Raw genomic sequence first — 19865 nt, forward strand, 5'->3', positions numbered from 1 at the left:
GCTTAGATAAAAATTATTTTATATTTGTGATAAAGGTATCAGAATAATTAAAATAGTCAATTCATTGAAAATACTTTTCGTCAACAGCTAGAACCAATTGAGAATTATAAAGGAAAGCAACATTTTATGGCTCTAGTTCATACTTTTCACCTCATTTTGATATACAATTTAGATATTTATAGATCATTTAGATATTAAATAAATTAATACATTTTCAGTCAAACAAATACTTTATCTTTGATAAATCCCTGAAAGCAGTGTCTCTCTCCTTACAAAAAAGACATTTTCAATTACCATATTTTATGGTGGATATACATAACTCTTTTTAATTTAATTTATAGTACGATGTTATTAGTATATACCAAGCAGCAGCAGCAAGATGGAGTAGCAGCCCGGAAAAGATTTATGCCGACAAACAATTTGTCCGAACAGGCAGTGGCCATTATGGCAGTCCCCCACCCAGAATGTGGCAGAATGTCTGAGGGGGGCTGCGCGATGGGTGGCAGGGTGTAGGTGGGGATGTGGGCAGTGCACTTACACGCTTAATTAAATGCCACGGCACGGCGCCAAAAAGCAGGCAACCTGCCATGCAACAACGCCTCGAATATCGCATCCAAAAAATTGCCAGAAGCAGCAGCAACAGCAGTTGGCTGGCAGCAACAATTGCACATTGTCAGCAACATCAGCGATAGGGGCGGAAAATGTTGGGCAAGCTGCCAGCTCCCACACTTTGGGCCACTCAGCAGGGGGAAGGACTTTTCGGGTTGCAGTCTCTTTTATATGCGATTGTAATACAATTTCAATTACAAGCGTAAACATAAGTATATTGCCAGCGTGTGGTGGGCGTGTGCAATGAATTTAATTTGAGGCAAGGCGAGGCCTAAGCTCAAAGGATACCATACCATTCCGAATTGCAATTTGAGAATTCAAGAAAATCCACCGCAAATATGCAATATGCATGAATGGCCATTGAATATTCAATGGCTGACGAGCATCTGGAAATTGATTCGAGCCGTAAAAGTAATTAAAGACCAAGCAAGCCACTGGAGAGCTTAAAGATCGAAAGCGCTGAATAATGGAGTAATAACGATGTGGTTTTTAGTTAAAAAATAGGAAAAAGAATTTAGAATAAAAATAAATCAGAGGAAGTTAAGCAATAGGTCAAGACAAGTCAAGACGAGTCAAGTCGAGTCAAGTAATTGCTGTTTAATTATGAAAAGCAGACAGGCTTTAGGCTTAAAACTATAAACTATTAATTATATACTACATAATATCTATTTTAAACCTAAATTTGATTTTAATTTTCGATATCTTCTAAGTTAGTAAATATTTACCTTTAAGATCCCCTGAAACCTATATGAAAAAGTAAGTTTTAATAGTTTCTATAAACGAATATATAAACAATAATAATACATAATATTAATATATATATTACAAACCTTGATATTCAAATTATTCATATCTTATTATTATATTATAAATTTCCAACCTTTATCTTTAAAAGGTCTTTGCCCAAATTGAGCAGTCAAGACGAAGAAGGGGGGGCTGGTCATGGCTTTGGTGGCGGACCGCAACACTTTGAACCCATTCCTCACGATCATGATTTCTGCGAAAGAGTCGTTATAAATGTGAGTACTCTATAACCATAATAACCATATAATATAATAACCAAAAAATTTCAGGTAAGCGGACTAAGGTTTGAGACCCAACTACGTACGCTAAATCAATTCCCGGATACGCTGCTTGGGGATCCAGCTCGGAGATTACGGTACTTTGACCCGCTTAGAAATGAATATTTTTTTGACCGTAGTCGACCGAGCTTCGATGCGATTTTATACTATTATCAGAGTGGTGAGCATCCTTTAAAAGTCCCCTCCTTTTTCTATATAGATATCTCTGAATGTGTGCAGCCCCCATTGCTAATGTCTCTCTATTTCTCTTTATCCTTATTCTCGCCGTACAACAACAACAACTTATTCACCCTTTTCACCCTAAAACCCACACCCACAACCACAACCACACCCACACACACTCATATTATTCATCCACAGGTGGCCGACTACGGAGACCGGTCAATGTCCCTTTAGACGTATTTAGTGAAGAAATAAAATTTTATGAATTAGGTGATCAAGCAATTAATAAATTCAGGTAAGCCCATGTGTTGCCCACTAGAAATTTCACTAACACTTTCTAAACAAAAACGAAAAAAATATATATATATAACAAAAGCCTTAAAACAAAACAAAAACAAACCCTCAAAAACAGAAAAACTATAACAAACAAGAGAGGACAACAAATTGGTTCGGTTTGTTCTATATTGGTAGCACGGCAAATTTATTGAATCAGTGTAATGAGGCATGCAACACGGCAAACAGACCAAAGCACCCAACCAGACATCGAAATATAGATCTAGACCAGGCTCACAGAAAATGTATATGTACATTGCGTTGGCTGGAAATGCGTATAAAAAAGGAAAAGTCACCTTTTTAATCTATGGTAAAAAATTCTGATAAGAGCAACTCTTTCAAACAAAATTGTATAATATTTGAAATCAAACAAATAGATTCTGTTTGTCTTTATATTAGTTACATATAATATAGTATTACTATATATTTTTATTTTAGTATTAGTAAAACAAAACCTGGTACAACATACATTTTTTTATGCTTTTGAAGACTTACCCCGCCATAACTTCCATGCTTTTACCATAAACTGCAGCATTTCCAGCTACTGCAAAGTAGTAGAAATTAAAAAAAAAAAATAATGTATTTTGACTGAGACCTACTTAATCAAAAATTTCGACGGGACTTTGGACCAAAGTCAATTTAAGAAAGCAAGTGAATGTTAATCACTTGACCACCAGCTTAAAATTTTGTTGATACGACGCGGGGGGCAGTGTGGCCGGGACCGTGGAGCGAAGAAGCCCAGAGGAGGCAGCACGATGGACTGCCCATATCGAACAGGAAAGGATACTCCAGCGGAGTGCAGTCAAAACTCTTGTTCCCTTTTTTTACAACTTCCAGACACTGCTTAGCTGCGAAACGATATTAGCATTTTGTTTGTTTGTCGAAGCGTCGCTTTTTGTTATACATTTTGTTCACTTTGCTTAGCTTTCTGTTAGAGCTTCTTGCCTTGCTTTCGATTAGACAGCGAACCAATAATAAATCCAATCTAAACCCAACTAAGGATAAACAACTACCAAAAAAATTGCCACAACATTTACAAACAAATACACCAAGACTCACACAAAAACAACAAACATTAATATAGAACTGACATTCTTGTGAATATCTTCTAACGAAAGATCATTATTTTTTCTATTTTTTCAGAGAGGATGAAGGCTTTATTAAAGAGGAAGAAAGACCATTACCGGATAATGAGAAGCAGAGAAAAGTCTGGCTGCTCTTCGAGTATCCAGAGAGTTCGCAAGCCGCCAGAGTTGTAGCCATAATTAGTGTATTTGTTATATTGCTATCAATTGTTATATTTTGTCTAGAAACATTACCCGAATTTAAGCATTACAAGGTGCGTACGAATCAAGCTGAAGGATACATCGCCAAAAAGGATACATCTCTCTGCTTTTATCTCTCTTCCATTTTGTATTTTTCTTGTTTCAACTTCACTTCAGGTGTTCAATACAACAACAAATGGCACAAAAATCGAGGAAGACGAGGTGCCTGACATCACAGATCCTTTCTTCCTTATAGAAACGTTATGTATTATTTGGTTTACATTTGAACTAACTGTCAGGTATGCCAAGCACTTCCATATCAAACTAAATATGCGTACACCTAGTCATAAGCTAAGCGAACGAAAGAGAAATATTAGTTTGAACTCGATCCGATTATTCGAATACAATATCTCTCTATCTCCATCTGAAGAGCTGCTCTTTCTCTTAAATGAAAATCTATTTGAGTTATATTTTAGTTAAACTTTTTATTTTATATTTGTAGTTATAGTCTTGCAGATTTTTCACCCTATAAAGTATATATATATTCTTAAACAGTTGAGTGTATTTAATCACTTGATACTTATCTCTGTCTGTTTGTAGTTTCTTGGTTTTAAACATGAAACTCATCCATTAGCTGCCTTCACAGCAATCGAAAAATTGAGATTTAGCCATAAAAAATTTGGAAAATTAAGGGATAAACTGATCTTAGAAGTGTTAAAGAAACTATTAAATTATGGATAAAACTGCAAGCGTATAAAACATCGGCTTACCGAAGTTAGTTTTCTTTATGATTTTAATCACAATTATATTCTTTTAAATTTAATTTAAATATTTATTAATTTATTTATCAATTTTCTCTTATTTTTATATAATTATATATTTCTCTATCTTTCCTTTGGCTTTGGTTCCCATATTCATGGTTTTAATTCAAACCCAAATCTCGTTTTTTCTCTCTCTTTCTCTCTCTCTCTCTCTCCATTCTATCTATCTCTCTCTGACATCTCACGTTCTGTCTCGCTCTCGGTTTCTCTATCGCGCTGTCTGTGTGAATCTTTAAACCAAACCAATCGCTGGTCGTTGTATCGATTTTGTGTGTGTTCAGGTTCCTCGCATGTCCGAACAAATTAAATTTCTGCAGGGATGTCATGAATGTTATCGACATAATCGCCATCATTCCGTACTTTATAACACTAGCGACTGTCGTTGCCGAAGAGGAGGATACGTTAAATCTTCCAAAAGCGCCAGTCAGTCCACAGGTATGAGATTTCTGTTTGCCCAATACAAAAAAAAAATAAATAAAACATCTATACACAACTCACACTAAGAGTATCAATATATAACACCCACACACGCACACACACATGCATATACAGTTGAAGCAATTAAAGAATTAAGTGTTGCCATCATCATTTATGAGTTGCCTGACATGCTACAAGGGGTTGCCTGCTCTCCCCACAAAAAAAAACAAATTACAAAAAAAAGTTCATAACTTTCAGTCAAACTTTTAATTTCGATTTAATCTACAACCTCCCGCAATTCCCTTATAATTCCCAACTCCCCGTTCAGTTTGTTATCGATAACACCTCGCCGGGTTATGTTCATTGTTGTATATTATCGAATACTAACTAATTCAAGCCACACATCCGCTTAATCACCTTCTATATACACATCGCATCGAGCTATGTAAATGAACATCCATCCATATATATATATAAATATATATATATATATATAAACGAAACACACCAAAAAACATATATATATATTGCATTGCCACATATAATATATATATATATATATATATTTCGATAAAATTTTTAGGACAAGTCATCGAATCAGGCTATGTCCTTGGCAATATTACGAGTGATACGATTAGTTCGAGTATTTCGAATATTTAAGTTATCTAGGCATTCGAAGGGTTTACAAATATTAGGACGAACTCTGAAAGCCTCAATGCGGGAATTAGGTTTACTTATATTTTTCTTATTTATAGGTAAGTTCCAAAAAGTAAAAAACAAAAAAAAAAACACGTATTACATTTTCTTATTAATTTACAAGATTTATTAAAAAAAAAAAAGAAAAAAAAAACAAAACAAAAGAGAAATACTGCAAAACGACTGCGACCTTCAAGACAGACTTACAACTCCCCCTTGATACCCTATCTCTACCCCTGAGTCTCTGTCTCTAACCACTTCTCTACACGTACTATATATATCTCGACGATCGCGAATTAAAACAACCACAAAAAATACATATATATCTCTATCTATGCTTACGTCTGTCTCAAGCCAGCACATTTATGTTAACTGCTCATCACAAAAAAAAAAACCAAAACCAAACCCTCTACTTACACCCCTCATCGGCAAATAAAATATACAATAAAAAACAGCAACAAAACCTATACTTAATATTATATATATTCAGAAGCTCTATAAGAACCAAACCAGACAACAACAACAAAAACAGCCACTAAAAGATACTACAAAAAAGAAACCGCAAGGTATTATGCTTTTTAAGAACTTATCATTTCGGAACACAAAACCCCCAGACCTAGGACTAAGCTATATACATACCAGATAATGGATACCGGATACCAGTATCCTTATATAGATAGATAGATACCCCTGCGTCCCCCGTCCCCCCGCCATGTCCTTTGACCATCCAAAAACTCAACGAAACAAATGGAAGAATACTTAACGCAACAGCTCCAAATAGAGATTAGACCTAAAAACATCAAGCTAAACTAAAGTAAACTAAAGTAACGTAAACTAGTCTTACTATATATAGTCATACATACACTCACACACGAGCACACCACCCAAACACACACACAAGCTAAATAAATTAGAGGGGCCTGCGACTCGTAGAGCGTGTATATCCGTATTATCCATAGGTGTACTCGTATAACTCACCCATTACGTATCTCTAACTTATTTAGTGTCGTCTAATCCTAGAGCTAAGTAGGTACGAGCTACGAGTTTATAGATCTCCCGATCTCCTGATAAACCCCAAAACAAAAAAAAACAGAAGCTCTATAAGTATAATTCACTTTGGATACGTTCCGTTGAGTTCCCTCTTTTATTTGCGTTTTGTATTACGAATATCAATTTGAATTTGAGTTTTGTTTTGGCTAGATTTTTTTGAATAAAAACCAGCAGCAAATGTCTCTCTCTCAGTGTACTCGAATTTTAGTCTATTACTCCTGATATACTCTGACAAAGTGCGGACGGCGGGCTGTGGAGATGATATAATGCCATAGAAATAGGATCGATTGGATCCCAAAAATAGATAGATTCTCCCAGCTGCCGGGCTCAAGTCGTTGCCAATTTTAAGGCCCTCATGCAGTTTTTATACATATATTTTTTTTATTTAGCGTAACTCTAACTTTATCCCCCTCCCCCCCCCCCCCCAATCCTTTGTCCTAAAAATGCGTGGAAAATGCCTTAAAATTGGCAAACTTCTTGGCATACTTGTTTGTCCTACCAACCACAAAAATAAAAAGATAAATAATAACAAATACAAAATAAAACTAGAAATGGTGATCGATATATTTTCCAAACCCTATATATATATACATACAGAAAAGATCAAGCCACAGAGATGAAAAACCATCTGTATCAATAATAAATCAAATTAAATATATTTTGTATTGTTGTTTATGTTTCTATCACATTCAAAGTTGTTTCGTAAACCGTAATCAGTAATCAGTAATCAGTAATCTGTATACAATAATCCGTAAACCGTTTCAGTAATCCGTAAACCGTACTCTCTCTCTCTCTCTCATCATCAACGTTGTCGTTTCGATGTCCATGTCCACAGATTGTGCCGTGGTTTGAATTTTGCTTTTAGTTCTATAGTTTTTAGCTTCTAGTTTCTAATTTCTAGTTGGTAATTTTTAGCATATAGTTTGTTGTTGTACCCGTTGACCGATTAACGTATTAACTAACCAATACCTAAGTATATCATATGTATAATCTATATAGTGTACCATATCTAAACATGAACACATTTATATCAATATATCGTTCACATTGAATCTATATAGTGTATATAACGAACCGTTTTGTTCAGCTTTGTCTTTGTCTGTGTCTGTTCCATTTGATTCCGTTTCGTTCCGTTGTCAAAGCTATGACCTCCGTTTCCCTTTGTCCTTGTGTAGCTTATAGTTTTGATATATTGATATATCTGTATATAAATCTATGGATATGACCACTTACTTACCTACTACTACTAATACTACTACTACTTATGAACCGATATCGTATGTATATTGTATTGTACAGAATACCTAGCTAGTTTCATGTTTAACTCCAATCAAATCCAAAAAAAATACTCTATAAATAAATACTCTTCTGTATAGCTAGTTGCCACCGATCAAGTGCCCTAATACTAACCACCACACATACACTATCTATATATCTATCTTACTCTCTCTTACACTAAAACTCAGGCTCACACACACACGCACCTATAAAAGCGCAGAGATCTAGACAATGGTACTTTGAAATGTTCCAATTCCAATGTCTCTGCCCTTCTTGCTTCGGTTTTGGTTCGAGGAACAAACATACCAATTTTTGTTAACGCCTTTGTAATATTTTGCTAACTATTTGTGTGACACCCACATGTACACACACACACACACACACACCTAAAATACAAACAAAATACATCTACTAATACATACAAGACCAGCAAAAAAAAAATGTACCTTAAACATTTTTGAAATTCATTATACATATATATAGTTTTCTTTTACGTGCACCAAATTCAAATTCTAAATAACGAAAATTTACTAATTCATTATCATAGTCTTATGTATATCTTGTAGTTGTTTTAAAAAAAAAAAAAGACTTAAGGTGATTATGCCGCATTGAAATCTGACGGGGCTCAGATATCTATTCCCACGACCCAACCAAAACCCAAAAAAAAAAAAAGAAAAAAAAATCAAACAAAAATATTTAGCAAACATAAAAATAAGAAAAAATACAACAAAATTCCCAAGCAGAAAATAACAATTAATTGCACTTTAATAACGATTGATCTCTGTTCCGATCCGTTTCCACCGATCCACTACGATCGGATCCCCCGATTCAGGCGTGGTCCTGTTCTCGTCGGCGGTTTATTTCGCGGAGGCTGGCAGCGACAGTTCCTTTTTCAAGTCGATACCGGACGGCTTCTGGTGGGCTGTGGTGACCATGACGACGGTGGGATATGGTGATATGAGGTACAAACCATGTTTCAATATCCGTTCCAGTTCCACACGTTCCTTCCATGTTCACAACTGTGTGGTGCCTCATATCCTTCATCTTGTAAATGTTATATCTCTCCCTATGTCTCTTTCTCACTTTCTCTAACTCTCTCTCTCTCTCTCTTTCTCTGTATCTATCTTTCCTTTTCTCTGTTTTGTAACTGAGTGTTGTACAGTCCCTCCCATTCTCACCCGTCTCAGCTATATATATCTTTCTATAGCGCTATGTGTGTGGTGTCCTTGTAATGTAATGCCAAATGTAAATACAATAATGAAGGGCTGACGTCGTCTCGGTGGTTCCACTGCCACGCGTTCCGCTACAGCTGCAAGTCGCGTGGCGCATTTGTATAGTTGTGAAAAAAGGAAGAATGAGAACACCGTTTTATCCTTGTAAATTGAACCATGTGAATACGAATAGGCTAAGCAAGCTATAGATGTTGTGGTTCCTTTGTTGTGATCGCTCGCTTTTATTGACCTTATTCCTTGCTTCCCCTCCATTTCCTGGTACTCCTCCTATTTTATTCCTTTTTTTTTTTTTTTTTTTTTCTTTTGTTGTCTCATTTTCATTTACGTTCCATTCCCCGTTCCTTGAGTGTTAATCCCACTTCTTGGCATGCCTCTCGCTCCGGATCTGTCTCCCATTCCTTATTCTTTTTCTTGTTACGTTTTCATCTGATGTTCGTTTCGTTCGTCCTCAGTATGTTTCCCATACATCCCCCCTTAGTATGTTCCGCATCCCACCGATTCCCCGACGAGGAATAACGTCTAATATCGTTCTCATGGCATTCGTTCCATTATCCACTGTCGTTCTACCGCAAAGATATAACCATATTTCTTGGCCCCATTGCAGTGGTAAGCAGATAGTTGCTCCTCTGATATTTCCTAGATTTAATTTTACGAAGAGACCCGATTTTCTGCTTGGGAATGCCGCCGGATTGTGGTGAAGTCGATCCAACTCACACGTGAATATATCAGAACTCTTTTAATTTGAACCGAAACAGAAACAGAAAGCCCACCACGGTTGCCAACTTATCTTGCGGCACAAGCCGAAGAAGAATGGTGACAATGGAACAGACCCAAAATGGATTTTCGGAAAACACAATAAAACCCTGAAACCACAGACACCTTGACAAGCTTCTGACGCATCCAGACTCTAGACCCGAGCTACTCGACATACCTCAAAATAAAAACACTCTTTGGTTAAATGTTATTTTAAAAAAAATAATAATAATAATACACAAAAAAAAAANAAAAAAAAAAAGAATATAATACCAATGCAAAGCAATGTTTCTCCCATCAATTTTTTTAGGCGTCGTACTCTTCTCATCGGCGGTTTATTTTGCGGAAGCTGGAAGCGAAAATTCCTTCTTCAAGTCCATACCCGATGCATTTTGGTGGGCGGTCGTTACCATGACCACCGTTGGATATGGTGACATGACGTATGCAAATCTATACAATTTTAACTCTTATGATTACGTTTACGATAACTCCAGTTTTGATTTATTGTTTCGATTCCGTTCCCTGTTCTGTTTCCCCTTTTTCGTTTCGTGTCGTTCCGTTATCGTTTCAATTCCGCCTTGGCGGCGCCGCTCTTGCGGCGTTCCGTTCCTTCTCTGTTCCACCTGTATGTGTTTTGTTTCTAATTTTCATTTCCAACCGTTCCGTTTGCGTTCTCTGCGTTATGTGTGATTAAAGCTATTAAGTCCCTAATATTAAAGCCCGCCCCCACCGCTAAACCCAACTAAAAGCTATCTATCGAATTGTATCCAAACCTAACTGTACTTATTGTTAACCCCCTTTGAGTTCGTATCTCCCGATTCTAATATGCTAAATACCAAAAACAAAAAAATTAACAAAAACAAGAAACCTAACTGTTGTTGTCTCTTACTTTAACTCGCTGAGCTGTTTGTTTGTATCCGTATTTGTCCTACGGACTTCTATTTGTATTTGTCTTTGTCTCGGTATTTGTAACTTATCTTTGCTAAATTCGTTTGCCATAATTCTTGTGTTCCATTCCGTTTTATTTCGTATACTTTGGGCTCGTTTGCGTTCCTATTTGGTTTCCATTCTATTCTCAATTAGTTTCAGCTGGCATCGCTCTTTCTTTTTTGCTCGCACTAGATTTCACCCTATCTCTATCACGCTCTCTCGTGTGTTCCGTTTCCATCTCATAGTGTTTCTTCGACTTTAATTCTTTGTTTTAACGCCAAGTTCTTTTGCTTTTTATTTTCTTATCGCAAATTACCTATGTAACGTTGTGTCGTTGTTTAGTTCCCAAAAAAAAAAAAAAAAAAAAACGAAAGATAAAAACCAAAATCGACAAAAGAGAAGAAAAAAAGAAACTGAAATATTCTCGAAAAATACCAAAAACAAGTTCATCACTTCAACTCCATCAAAGTCTCATGCCGGTCACTGTGCTCGCCGTCATTTAACACACACACACTCGGAGACATGGGGTGATACACAAGAGCGATAACGATAACGATAACTTCATTTGCTGGCCAAACAAGCGTTTATCGAAAACAACACACAACAACAAGAAGAAGAAAACAGAAATAAACTGAATAAATAAAGGGAGAAGGAGAAAACCCAGACAAGCATGCTGCATGTGCCCGATAAATGCCACACTCACACACAAACACACACTCACCTCCATCTACACACACACACACTGGGACACAAAAGTTCAGCTACAGGCGCCTCTAATGAGCAACAAAGCCCAGCCGCCTGCCAAATCCAATTGCCTAACAGAACCGAAACTCTCCCCTCTACTTTTCAACTTTAACTGGAGGAAAAAGGGAAAACTTTTCACCAAACACACTCCGACTCACACGCACCTCCTTTCACTCCCACTCTCTGTGTGTCTGTCTGCCAGCATATTTTTCCCCACACACTCCCTCCCACACACCTGGGCCACTCGCTCGCACTTATGCAATAATTATGTCTGTATATACATATAATACGCACCCAACAAGATGCCTCAGAAAATACAAAAAAAAAAAAAAAAAAGAAACATACCCAGAAATATAACCAGAAATATACGCTTTCCCACACCCGTTGTTCTAAGTGTTGTGCCTTCTTCTTTCGACTCTTTCGTACTCTTTGATTTGAACGTTCTCTGCTAGACTAATGCCTACTTAAGCCCTCCGCCTATACTATATCTCTATCTATATATATATATAACTACTATATAAGCGTACACCTATCCGATATCTATACCTGTATCAGTATCAACTATATATAATGCGTAATGCCGTATGATTTTGCCAATGCATACAGTATATATGATATAAAAAGAAACCCTACGCAAAATGAAATACTAAGAACAAAACGAGAGTTTTACTTTACATTTCTTATATATTTGTATTTTCATTTTATTTATATCGTTCGTTCGTTAACATCGCTCGCTTCCATCCAAACAAATACCAAAAAAAAAAAACAAAAATCAATTTTAAAAAAAATACAACCAACTCAAAAAATCTCGATTCAAATAATTATATATATATGTATACATAAATATATATGTATCAAATGTTATTCAAACCAACAAAAAATACAACAAATGACCTCAAACAACAACCAACAAAAAAATTGCACCAAAATATATATCTCACCAATAAAAAAAACAACAACGACAAAAAATACAAATACAAATTGCTATTAAAAATAAAATGCAACCCTAAAACGCCCGAACAAAAAAACACAAAACATGAAATGAAAACGATAATGAAAATGTGCAAAATGAAACGCCAATCGATAAATTTCATGGTTTTCATCGTTAATCGTTTGACACACGACTATCGATTGATATCGAAATTGAATTGAAATTGATATTGATATTGGAATGAATTGTGAACGAAAAACGGATTGATTCATTGATTGATTTGATTGAATAATTTGAATTGATGGTACAGACCCGTCGGCGTTTGGGGCAAGATTGTGGGATCACTGTGTGCCATTGCTGGTGTGCTGACCATCGCACTCCCGGTGCCGGTCATCGTCAGCAATTTCAACTACTTCTATCACCGCGAAACGGATCAGGAGGAGATGCAGAGCCAGAACTTTAATCACGTTACTAGTTGTCCATATTTGCCAGGTACATTAGGTAAGTTCAACACTGTGTGTGCACTCCCCCCACCACCACCACCCTCCCCGAATCTCTTTCTGTCTCGCTCTCTGAAACCCAACCTCGCTGTACCTTGAGTTCGTACTCAAAACCCGTACTTGAAATAGAATACCAACCCAAAACCATCCGCAACAAAAACCATCCAGAAAAACCAACAACCAATTACCGACAACAACCAAATACCAAAACCACAAATTCAAGTAGAGCTACAAAAAAAAAAAAAAAAAAAAAAAAAAAAAAAGTAGATCCCGTTGAATAAAAATAGAAACATTTACGAAGAAAGAAACGAATTGTGGATGCCACTGCCGATGCCGAAGGCGTCCAAAGTCCAAGGCTGGATGCCGGCACTGCTTTCGAACCAAGACACGATTCCAACCACACAGAGAACAAATATTATTGATTTGGTATCGTTTTCTATCAAAAAACATCCTCGATCTGGGGCATATCAGTTTTAGGAAAATACTTCATGAATTGGTTAATCTCTAAAAGCACTAATATTTCATTACTGTAAAGGACAATTTTAAGTCTGAAAATTTCATGCTAAAGCAAGGTATTGTTGAAATCTCTAGAGATTTTTTATGACTTTAGTTGGGTTTTAATAAGTTTTGATTGTTATTATTACGATAAAATATTATTTTGATAAAGATTTACAACTATTTAAATCACTAAAAAATATTCCGCAATGTTAAGAGAATCTCAACCACTCAATGTTGTTAATTTTATTTTATATAATTTACAATATTTATATTTCATATTTACATAATCCTATTAGGACACCAAGATTTCTAATTCCAAAACCTGATATGCCAACGATAGTGAGATGCGTTGTTGAAAGATTAATTGAAAAAGTTGAGATGACAGTTATAGAACAGATGTTATGTTATGTTTTTTCTCTGTGCACTGCCGAACACCCACCAAAGCGCACACCAATCCACACCACACCACACCAATCCACACCACCGCAAGCCACACCACAAAGCATCAAAGCAGTGGTGAACTGTTGTGTTGGTGTGTTGGTGTTCTGGTGCATTGGTGTCCTGGTGGGTGGCCTGTGCTGGTGGGAACCGTGTCGGTAGGACAGCGGTACTGATGCCACAACCACAACCGACGTGCACGTACCGTGTGTGTTTTGTGTGTAAGCAAGTACTACAGCAAAAAACATTACTGTTGCCGATGATGCATTACAACTGTATGTGTGATCTCCTCTTTCTCTCTTCTCTCTCTCTTCTTTTTGTTTCTCTCTTTATTCCGTTAAATTGTATGGCCAATTCGAATATCGAATCGAAACGTAACCTCCACACAAAAATAAAAAAAATATTCCCCCCACCGCAAAATAAACCCGAAACCCACTCCACTCGGAACTCTATGCTCCGATTTGATCCGCTCCCGCATCCTGGCATTGTGTAAATACCCCAAAATCGAACCGCTCACTCACCACCCACCGAAATACCACGTTCACACCACACACAACACTACACAACACATACACACCTCACAAATGTCTGCCAACGCGTGAACACACACACACTAAACCAATGCATACAAACCACCAAGTAGGTCAACACATGAAGAAATCTTCGTTGTCCGAGTCCTCATCGGATATGATGGATTTGGACGATGGTGTCGAGTCCACGCCGGGAATGACCGACACGCATCCAGGACGCAGTACGGTGGCTCCATTTTTGGGAGCACAGCAGCAGACGCAGCAGCAACCTGCAACATCGATGTCGATGTCGCTGGACAAGCAGCTGCAGCATCCACTGCAGCAGCTGACTCAGGCGCAACTGTACCAGCAGCAGCAGCAGCAGCAGCAGAATGGCTTCAAGCAGCAGCAGCTGCAGCAACAACAGTCCAACACAACAACAATAAGCGCTAGCGCAAGTGCGAGTGCAACGGCGGCAACGGGCAGCGGCAGTGGCACCAGCGGCCTCACCATGAGGCACAATAATGCCCTGGCCGTTAGTATCGAGACCGACGTTTGACTACTGGGTAAGTGTTGGTTAACGCCACTCGCTTGCTGCACAGAACCACACCGACCCCACCCGCCCCCCACTCCTCCGTCAACTCCAGTCTCCTACCTTTATCACACTCTCGATAAACCTCTATCTAACTGAATCTCTTGTTCTCGCACACTCAATCATTTCTTTTCCCCCACCAATAAATCCCCTCCACACACTCGTGCACCTTGAGCCGTAGACCGTAACTAGGTTTAAGTGTTGCAAAATGCCGAGAGCAAAATGCAAAATTCCCAAACGGATTGTTCGCACTAGCCGCCGGGGAAGCAGTGGAAAGATGATATTTATCATTTATCCAACTTTTTAACGGTGTTGGGAAAAAAGTTGAATAAGATTTTAAAAGTTTCTTAAAATTATTGATGGATATTGAATTTATTAAATTTAATTTTGAATACAAATATTTGAATATCATTAATGTTCATTTAGAAAATAAATAAACCTTTCAATTTGTGTGCTGTAATCTAATGTTTAGATCAGTGTACTTATAAAAGTTTTACAACAGTAAAGCAGTTTTTGAATCATTTAAAAGAAAATATTTAAATATATGCATACAAATATAAAACTCTAATAATTATATAATATATAAATTATAAATTCTGTTTATTTTTAAATAGTCAATTATTTTTCCCTATCGTTAATATCCGTTTTGTTTAATAAACTCTCTTTCCCTGCGCAGTGTGAACATCCGATAACTAAAATTGAACTAAATTGAATTGCGATTTGATTAGAACATAACTTTTTCTCTCTTTTCTCTCCACGTGGCGCTCTCTTCCACCTACGCGATACATATGTTTACCTATGTTTATGTATTTACCTAATAAAACCTAAACCTAACCTAAACCAAAACCCATATATCTTATATGTCTTCATCCCCATATATGTATGTATTACGTATATAATATATAATGTGTCTATGTATATATATATGTATAAATCAGTGCAAAAGACGTTACGTGGTATAAATTTGGCCTTGACAGGAGTTACGTTGGATGCCAGAAACGACTACAAAAGCTGTTTATATTTAATTTTAGTAGAACAAATAACAAACAAATTTAATCTATTGCTAAATTAAATTAAATCTAAATTTAAATTTAAATTAATTTAAAATTAATTTAATTAAATTATACATTTAAAGATAAACAACACAAAAAAACAAAAAATACAAAAAAAAAGAAACAAAAACAAACTAAAATCCAAGAAAAACCCAAGCCAGCACAGGCTTGAATCAAATTTAAAGCCTAAATAAATGAATGAATAATGAGTACTACGGCATAACCCCCAGAAATAATGACAAATAAAAGCCAATAAACCGAGAGGGATAAAAGCAACAGCATAAACATCGAAGAAGAAGGTAGAATGGACGCTATAAATAACAAAAAAAAAACCCCCAAATTTTTAACATTTAACTCTATGTGGGAGACCCAACCCTAACTCCATCTGCAAACGGAAACTGTAAATAATTCAAAAAGTCATTAAGCTCACAGGACATTCATTAGTTTAGGCAAGAAAAAGGCTTTAGGAACGGGAACGAGACCAGACCACAAGCAGTGCACCATAGAGCAAGCAGTCCATTTATAGGAAGGTCCTTGAACACATTCATCACACAAACCACAAACACTCACTTGACGTATAGTAAAACTGCCGTAATATTAAATGAAAATGAAAGCAAAACCCAAAATCATACCACTTGTATAGTCATGGCATCGTGTGCTTTTAAATGTGACAGAGATAGATAAACAAACTAACTGAATAACCCGATAACCCGATAACGATAACCAAGCATTCACTTAATAGACGTGTTTGTATGTGTATTATGTGTATAAACCCTTAACAATATCAGATTCTTCTGGATACCTTTTGTCATTTTGTTTTTTGACTAGGGCTTAAAATTAATTACCCACCCACCCGATAACCGAAAACTGAGAACCCACTCTCTTAACCGACTTAACTGTACCCATATCAGCTGCGATTCTTCTGCTTCGATCCCCCCGATATTAAAACGAAATAAAAAGTACAAATATTCACCTAAAAAGCAAATGCAAAAACAACTATAAAGTTAATAAAAACATCAAGAATTATAAACTGCTGCTAAGGACAAAGGGCAATGTTTTTTTTTTTTTGTTTTTTTTTTTTTTCTTTTAAGAAAAAGGAAAAACGACTGCAAACTAAACTAAACAAGTCAAAACAGGCCACAAATTGCTCGAATCCCGGTCACAGATCAGCTTAATTACAATAAAAATTACTTTAAAAGAGACATATATAAAAAAATAAACAAAAATACAGGAGATGTACCACAAATCCAGAAAATGCTCTTATGATTTTTGTAACAAACGCAGACTTTATATATGTATGCCATAAAAAGCTGAAGGTAAAAGTTAAACTAAAAGCGATTTCTTCGACTGAATTGCCTGGGTTGCTTATACATTCCCTTCACTTGCCACCGATTTCATGCTGGAAAAAACCTACACAACAACAACAACAGCAAAAAACGAAAAAAAAAGATTAAAGATTAAATATTAAAGATAATAAAGGATAAAGGATAATGGCTAAAGTAAACCCAAATCTTTGACTGACTTAGGCCAATCCAACTTTTTGCATAAAATGTATAATAAATAAAAAGTGAAACTATAAAATTTAAATGAAAATAAATTACTAAAGTATATATATGTATATATATTTATATATACATATTTATATATATATACATATATATATATATATATATAGAAATAGAGAGGAAACCCTGTACATAAAAGTAACAACCAGCCGATGTATATTGATGAAAAGCAATGGCAAATCATTCAAGTGTAAATTTTAAAAAGCTTTGAGAACCGTCCACGCACACACGTATACCCCCTACATAAGTACACACACACACACAGTCAGAAAAAGTACATTTAGAGAGGGAAAGCTGGCTTAGAGTCTGAAGCCAACCGAAGATCCGGAGGAGCAGAGCAGAGCAAGTGCCTTATGGAACATTGTGCGCTGGCTGATTCAAGGCCCTTTTTCCCTTCTTTATATATTTTCCAGACCCTAACATAAACCCCCTTTCATATATATATAAAATATACATCCTGCTGTAATCCTGTCGCCTTCCCGCAACGCCTTGCAATTCAGTGGAAGCTGATCCAAAAAAAAAAATAAAAAAACAAAGAAAAAGGAAAACCAAAAACAATAAACACGCGCGTTTCCACAGTGCCACAGTGGACACTACCTAAAAAAGGACAACGGCACTCCACTGGGGCCTCAAACTGCTGTAAATACTCTCATTCTCCAGATACCCTTTTTTTTGTATAAAGCAGGAAATAAAGAAAAACCGAACCGAAAAGCTTAATGACTCTAAACTCTCAACTTTAAAATGAATATAATTAATAAAAAAATAAACCTAAAATAAAAGAAATATAAAAAGTACACTCACACACACGCAAATGTCATTTAATTGTAATGTACTTAGTTATAAGTGTAAGCAAAGATACAGATACATTAGAGGAGATACAGATAGATACAGATAAAGATACGAATTAGGATGAAAATGGTCCATGATGAGAATACGTTGAAACTAGCAAACACCAAAAGAACGAGGCAGCAAAGGGAGAAAAGGGATGAATAGGAGGAGAGGAGAGGGATATACGAAGCATAACGAAAAGAAAATCGCTTACTTAAGATTAGACCTTATATTGATTTAGATCGGGCCGAGTTAGTACTGGTTTTAGCTTCATAGATTCAAGGAGGAACCCAGGATAGCAGAGAATAAAAGGAGCCGAGTGTAAAGTAAGGTTGTTTTTTTTTTCTTAGCCTTAATCTAGACAAATGATAAATAAATTTAGCAAACAAAAAGAAAACTGTAAATGAGTGTAAGGTTTACCGATTGTATAGAAGAATTTAGAATTTTCTTTTATTTTAATAATTACAACTCACATTTTTTGTCCTACATCTTAAGACTTTTGATTTAATCACAAAAATAAGCCACTAAAATTAAAACCAATTAAAAGAAGAAAAAAAAAAAATAAATAAAAAAAAAGAAAACAATGAACTACAGAAGAGAAAACCGAAAATCGTGTTAATGTTTACCTATGAAAAGCTTAAAACCAAATTAAAAAATAAATAAAAATGAAAAGAAAAGTAAAAATTTTGGAATAAATGTGTTCAGCAAAAGAAATGTTATTATATGTTTAAATAAATTACAATTAATTCGAAATGAGCAGACAAATTTAATGTAATTAAATTGAGCCTAAGTACACACACACACACAAGAGTAAAATTCCAACTGTATATAGACACGGCATAATTCATACCTACACCTATATATATATATATAGTATATATATATAGCGTGTAGCATATAACTAGACATGTGCGAATTACAAGCTAGCTAACCGCAGACTAAGGGTAAACTAATACCGGAAATACCACAAATGCCATAAAATACCAAAAACACCAGATATCAGAAATACCGAACAAATACCAGAAATACCAGTGATACCAGAAATACCACAGACACCACAAAATATCAGAACTAACAATAATACCAGGTATTCCTGTTATCTTACGAGACAACCACAAAAAAAAACTTCTTGAGCATACCACAAAAAATACCTAAAATTAGCTAAAGATACCCAAAAATACATAGTTTGTATATGATGACGCGTTGACACCACGTTTAGGTAAAGCTTAAGCCCTTATATAAGCTGATCCAAGTCAAATCCAATCCGATCCGATCCGTTCTGATCCCACAAATAAAGAAGCGAATTCGCAGACAAGCAAAAAGAAAATAATAAATTGAGAAAAGTGTTGAAGCGTTCTTTTATTTCGCACACTGTACCGGTGCCGCCTTGTAAATAGTAAATAATCGCAAATCGCAGAAGAACGCATTTTCGACTTATCCGTCTCATTCCTCCTCCCACCTTGGTTCAGTTCAATTCCATATAATATATATTTTGTATTTGTATTTTGAACTAGATTCATAGTTAGCCGAGTCGATCTAGACTTGGAGAGAGTCCGTTAATTCTAGGATCGCGTTGAGAA

At 35.9% G+C, this 19865-nt stretch overlaps 1 protein-coding gene across 7 annotated transcripts in view; it reads left to right on the top strand.

Moving 5' to 3' along the window:
- The window catches only part of Sh (Potassium voltage-gated channel protein Shaker), a 135308-nt gene extending 117792 nt beyond the window's left edge, over positions 1–17516 (top strand). For 2 of the 7 annotated variants that reach the window (XM_070288699.1, XM_070288700.1), the window contains 11 exons: positions 1505–1628; positions 1683–1851; positions 2052–2148; positions 3330–3525; positions 3629–3750; positions 4554–4707; positions 5273–5444; positions 10009–10138; positions 12614–12804; positions 14380–14814; positions 15779–17515. In XM_070288699.1, coding sequence (XP_070144800.1) covers positions 1505–1628; positions 1683–1851; positions 2052–2148; positions 3330–3525; positions 3629–3750; positions 4554–4707; positions 5273–5444; positions 10009–10138; positions 12614–12804; positions 14380–14807 — 1783 coding nt within the window. In that variant the 3' untranslated portion in view covers positions 14808–14814; positions 15779–17515. Of the gene's footprint in view, positions 1–1504; positions 1629–1682; positions 1852–2051; positions 2149–3329; positions 3526–3628; positions 3751–4553; positions 4708–5272; positions 5445–8545; positions 8676–10008; positions 10139–12613; positions 12805–14379; positions 14815–15778 lie in introns of those variants that run through there. The other 5 variants (XM_041775098.2, XM_070288698.1, XM_070288702.1 and 2 more) reach the window with 4 other exon arrangements.
- Positions 17517–19865: the final 2349 nt, after the last annotated feature.

The sequence above is a fragment of the Drosophila kikkawai genome, chromosome X, assembly GCF_030179895.1.
Source record: "Drosophila kikkawai strain 14028-0561.14 chromosome X, DkikHiC1v2, whole genome shotgun sequence".
In the NCBI taxonomy this organism is placed as follows: Eukaryota; Metazoa; Arthropoda; class Insecta; order Diptera; family Drosophilidae; genus Drosophila; species Drosophila kikkawai.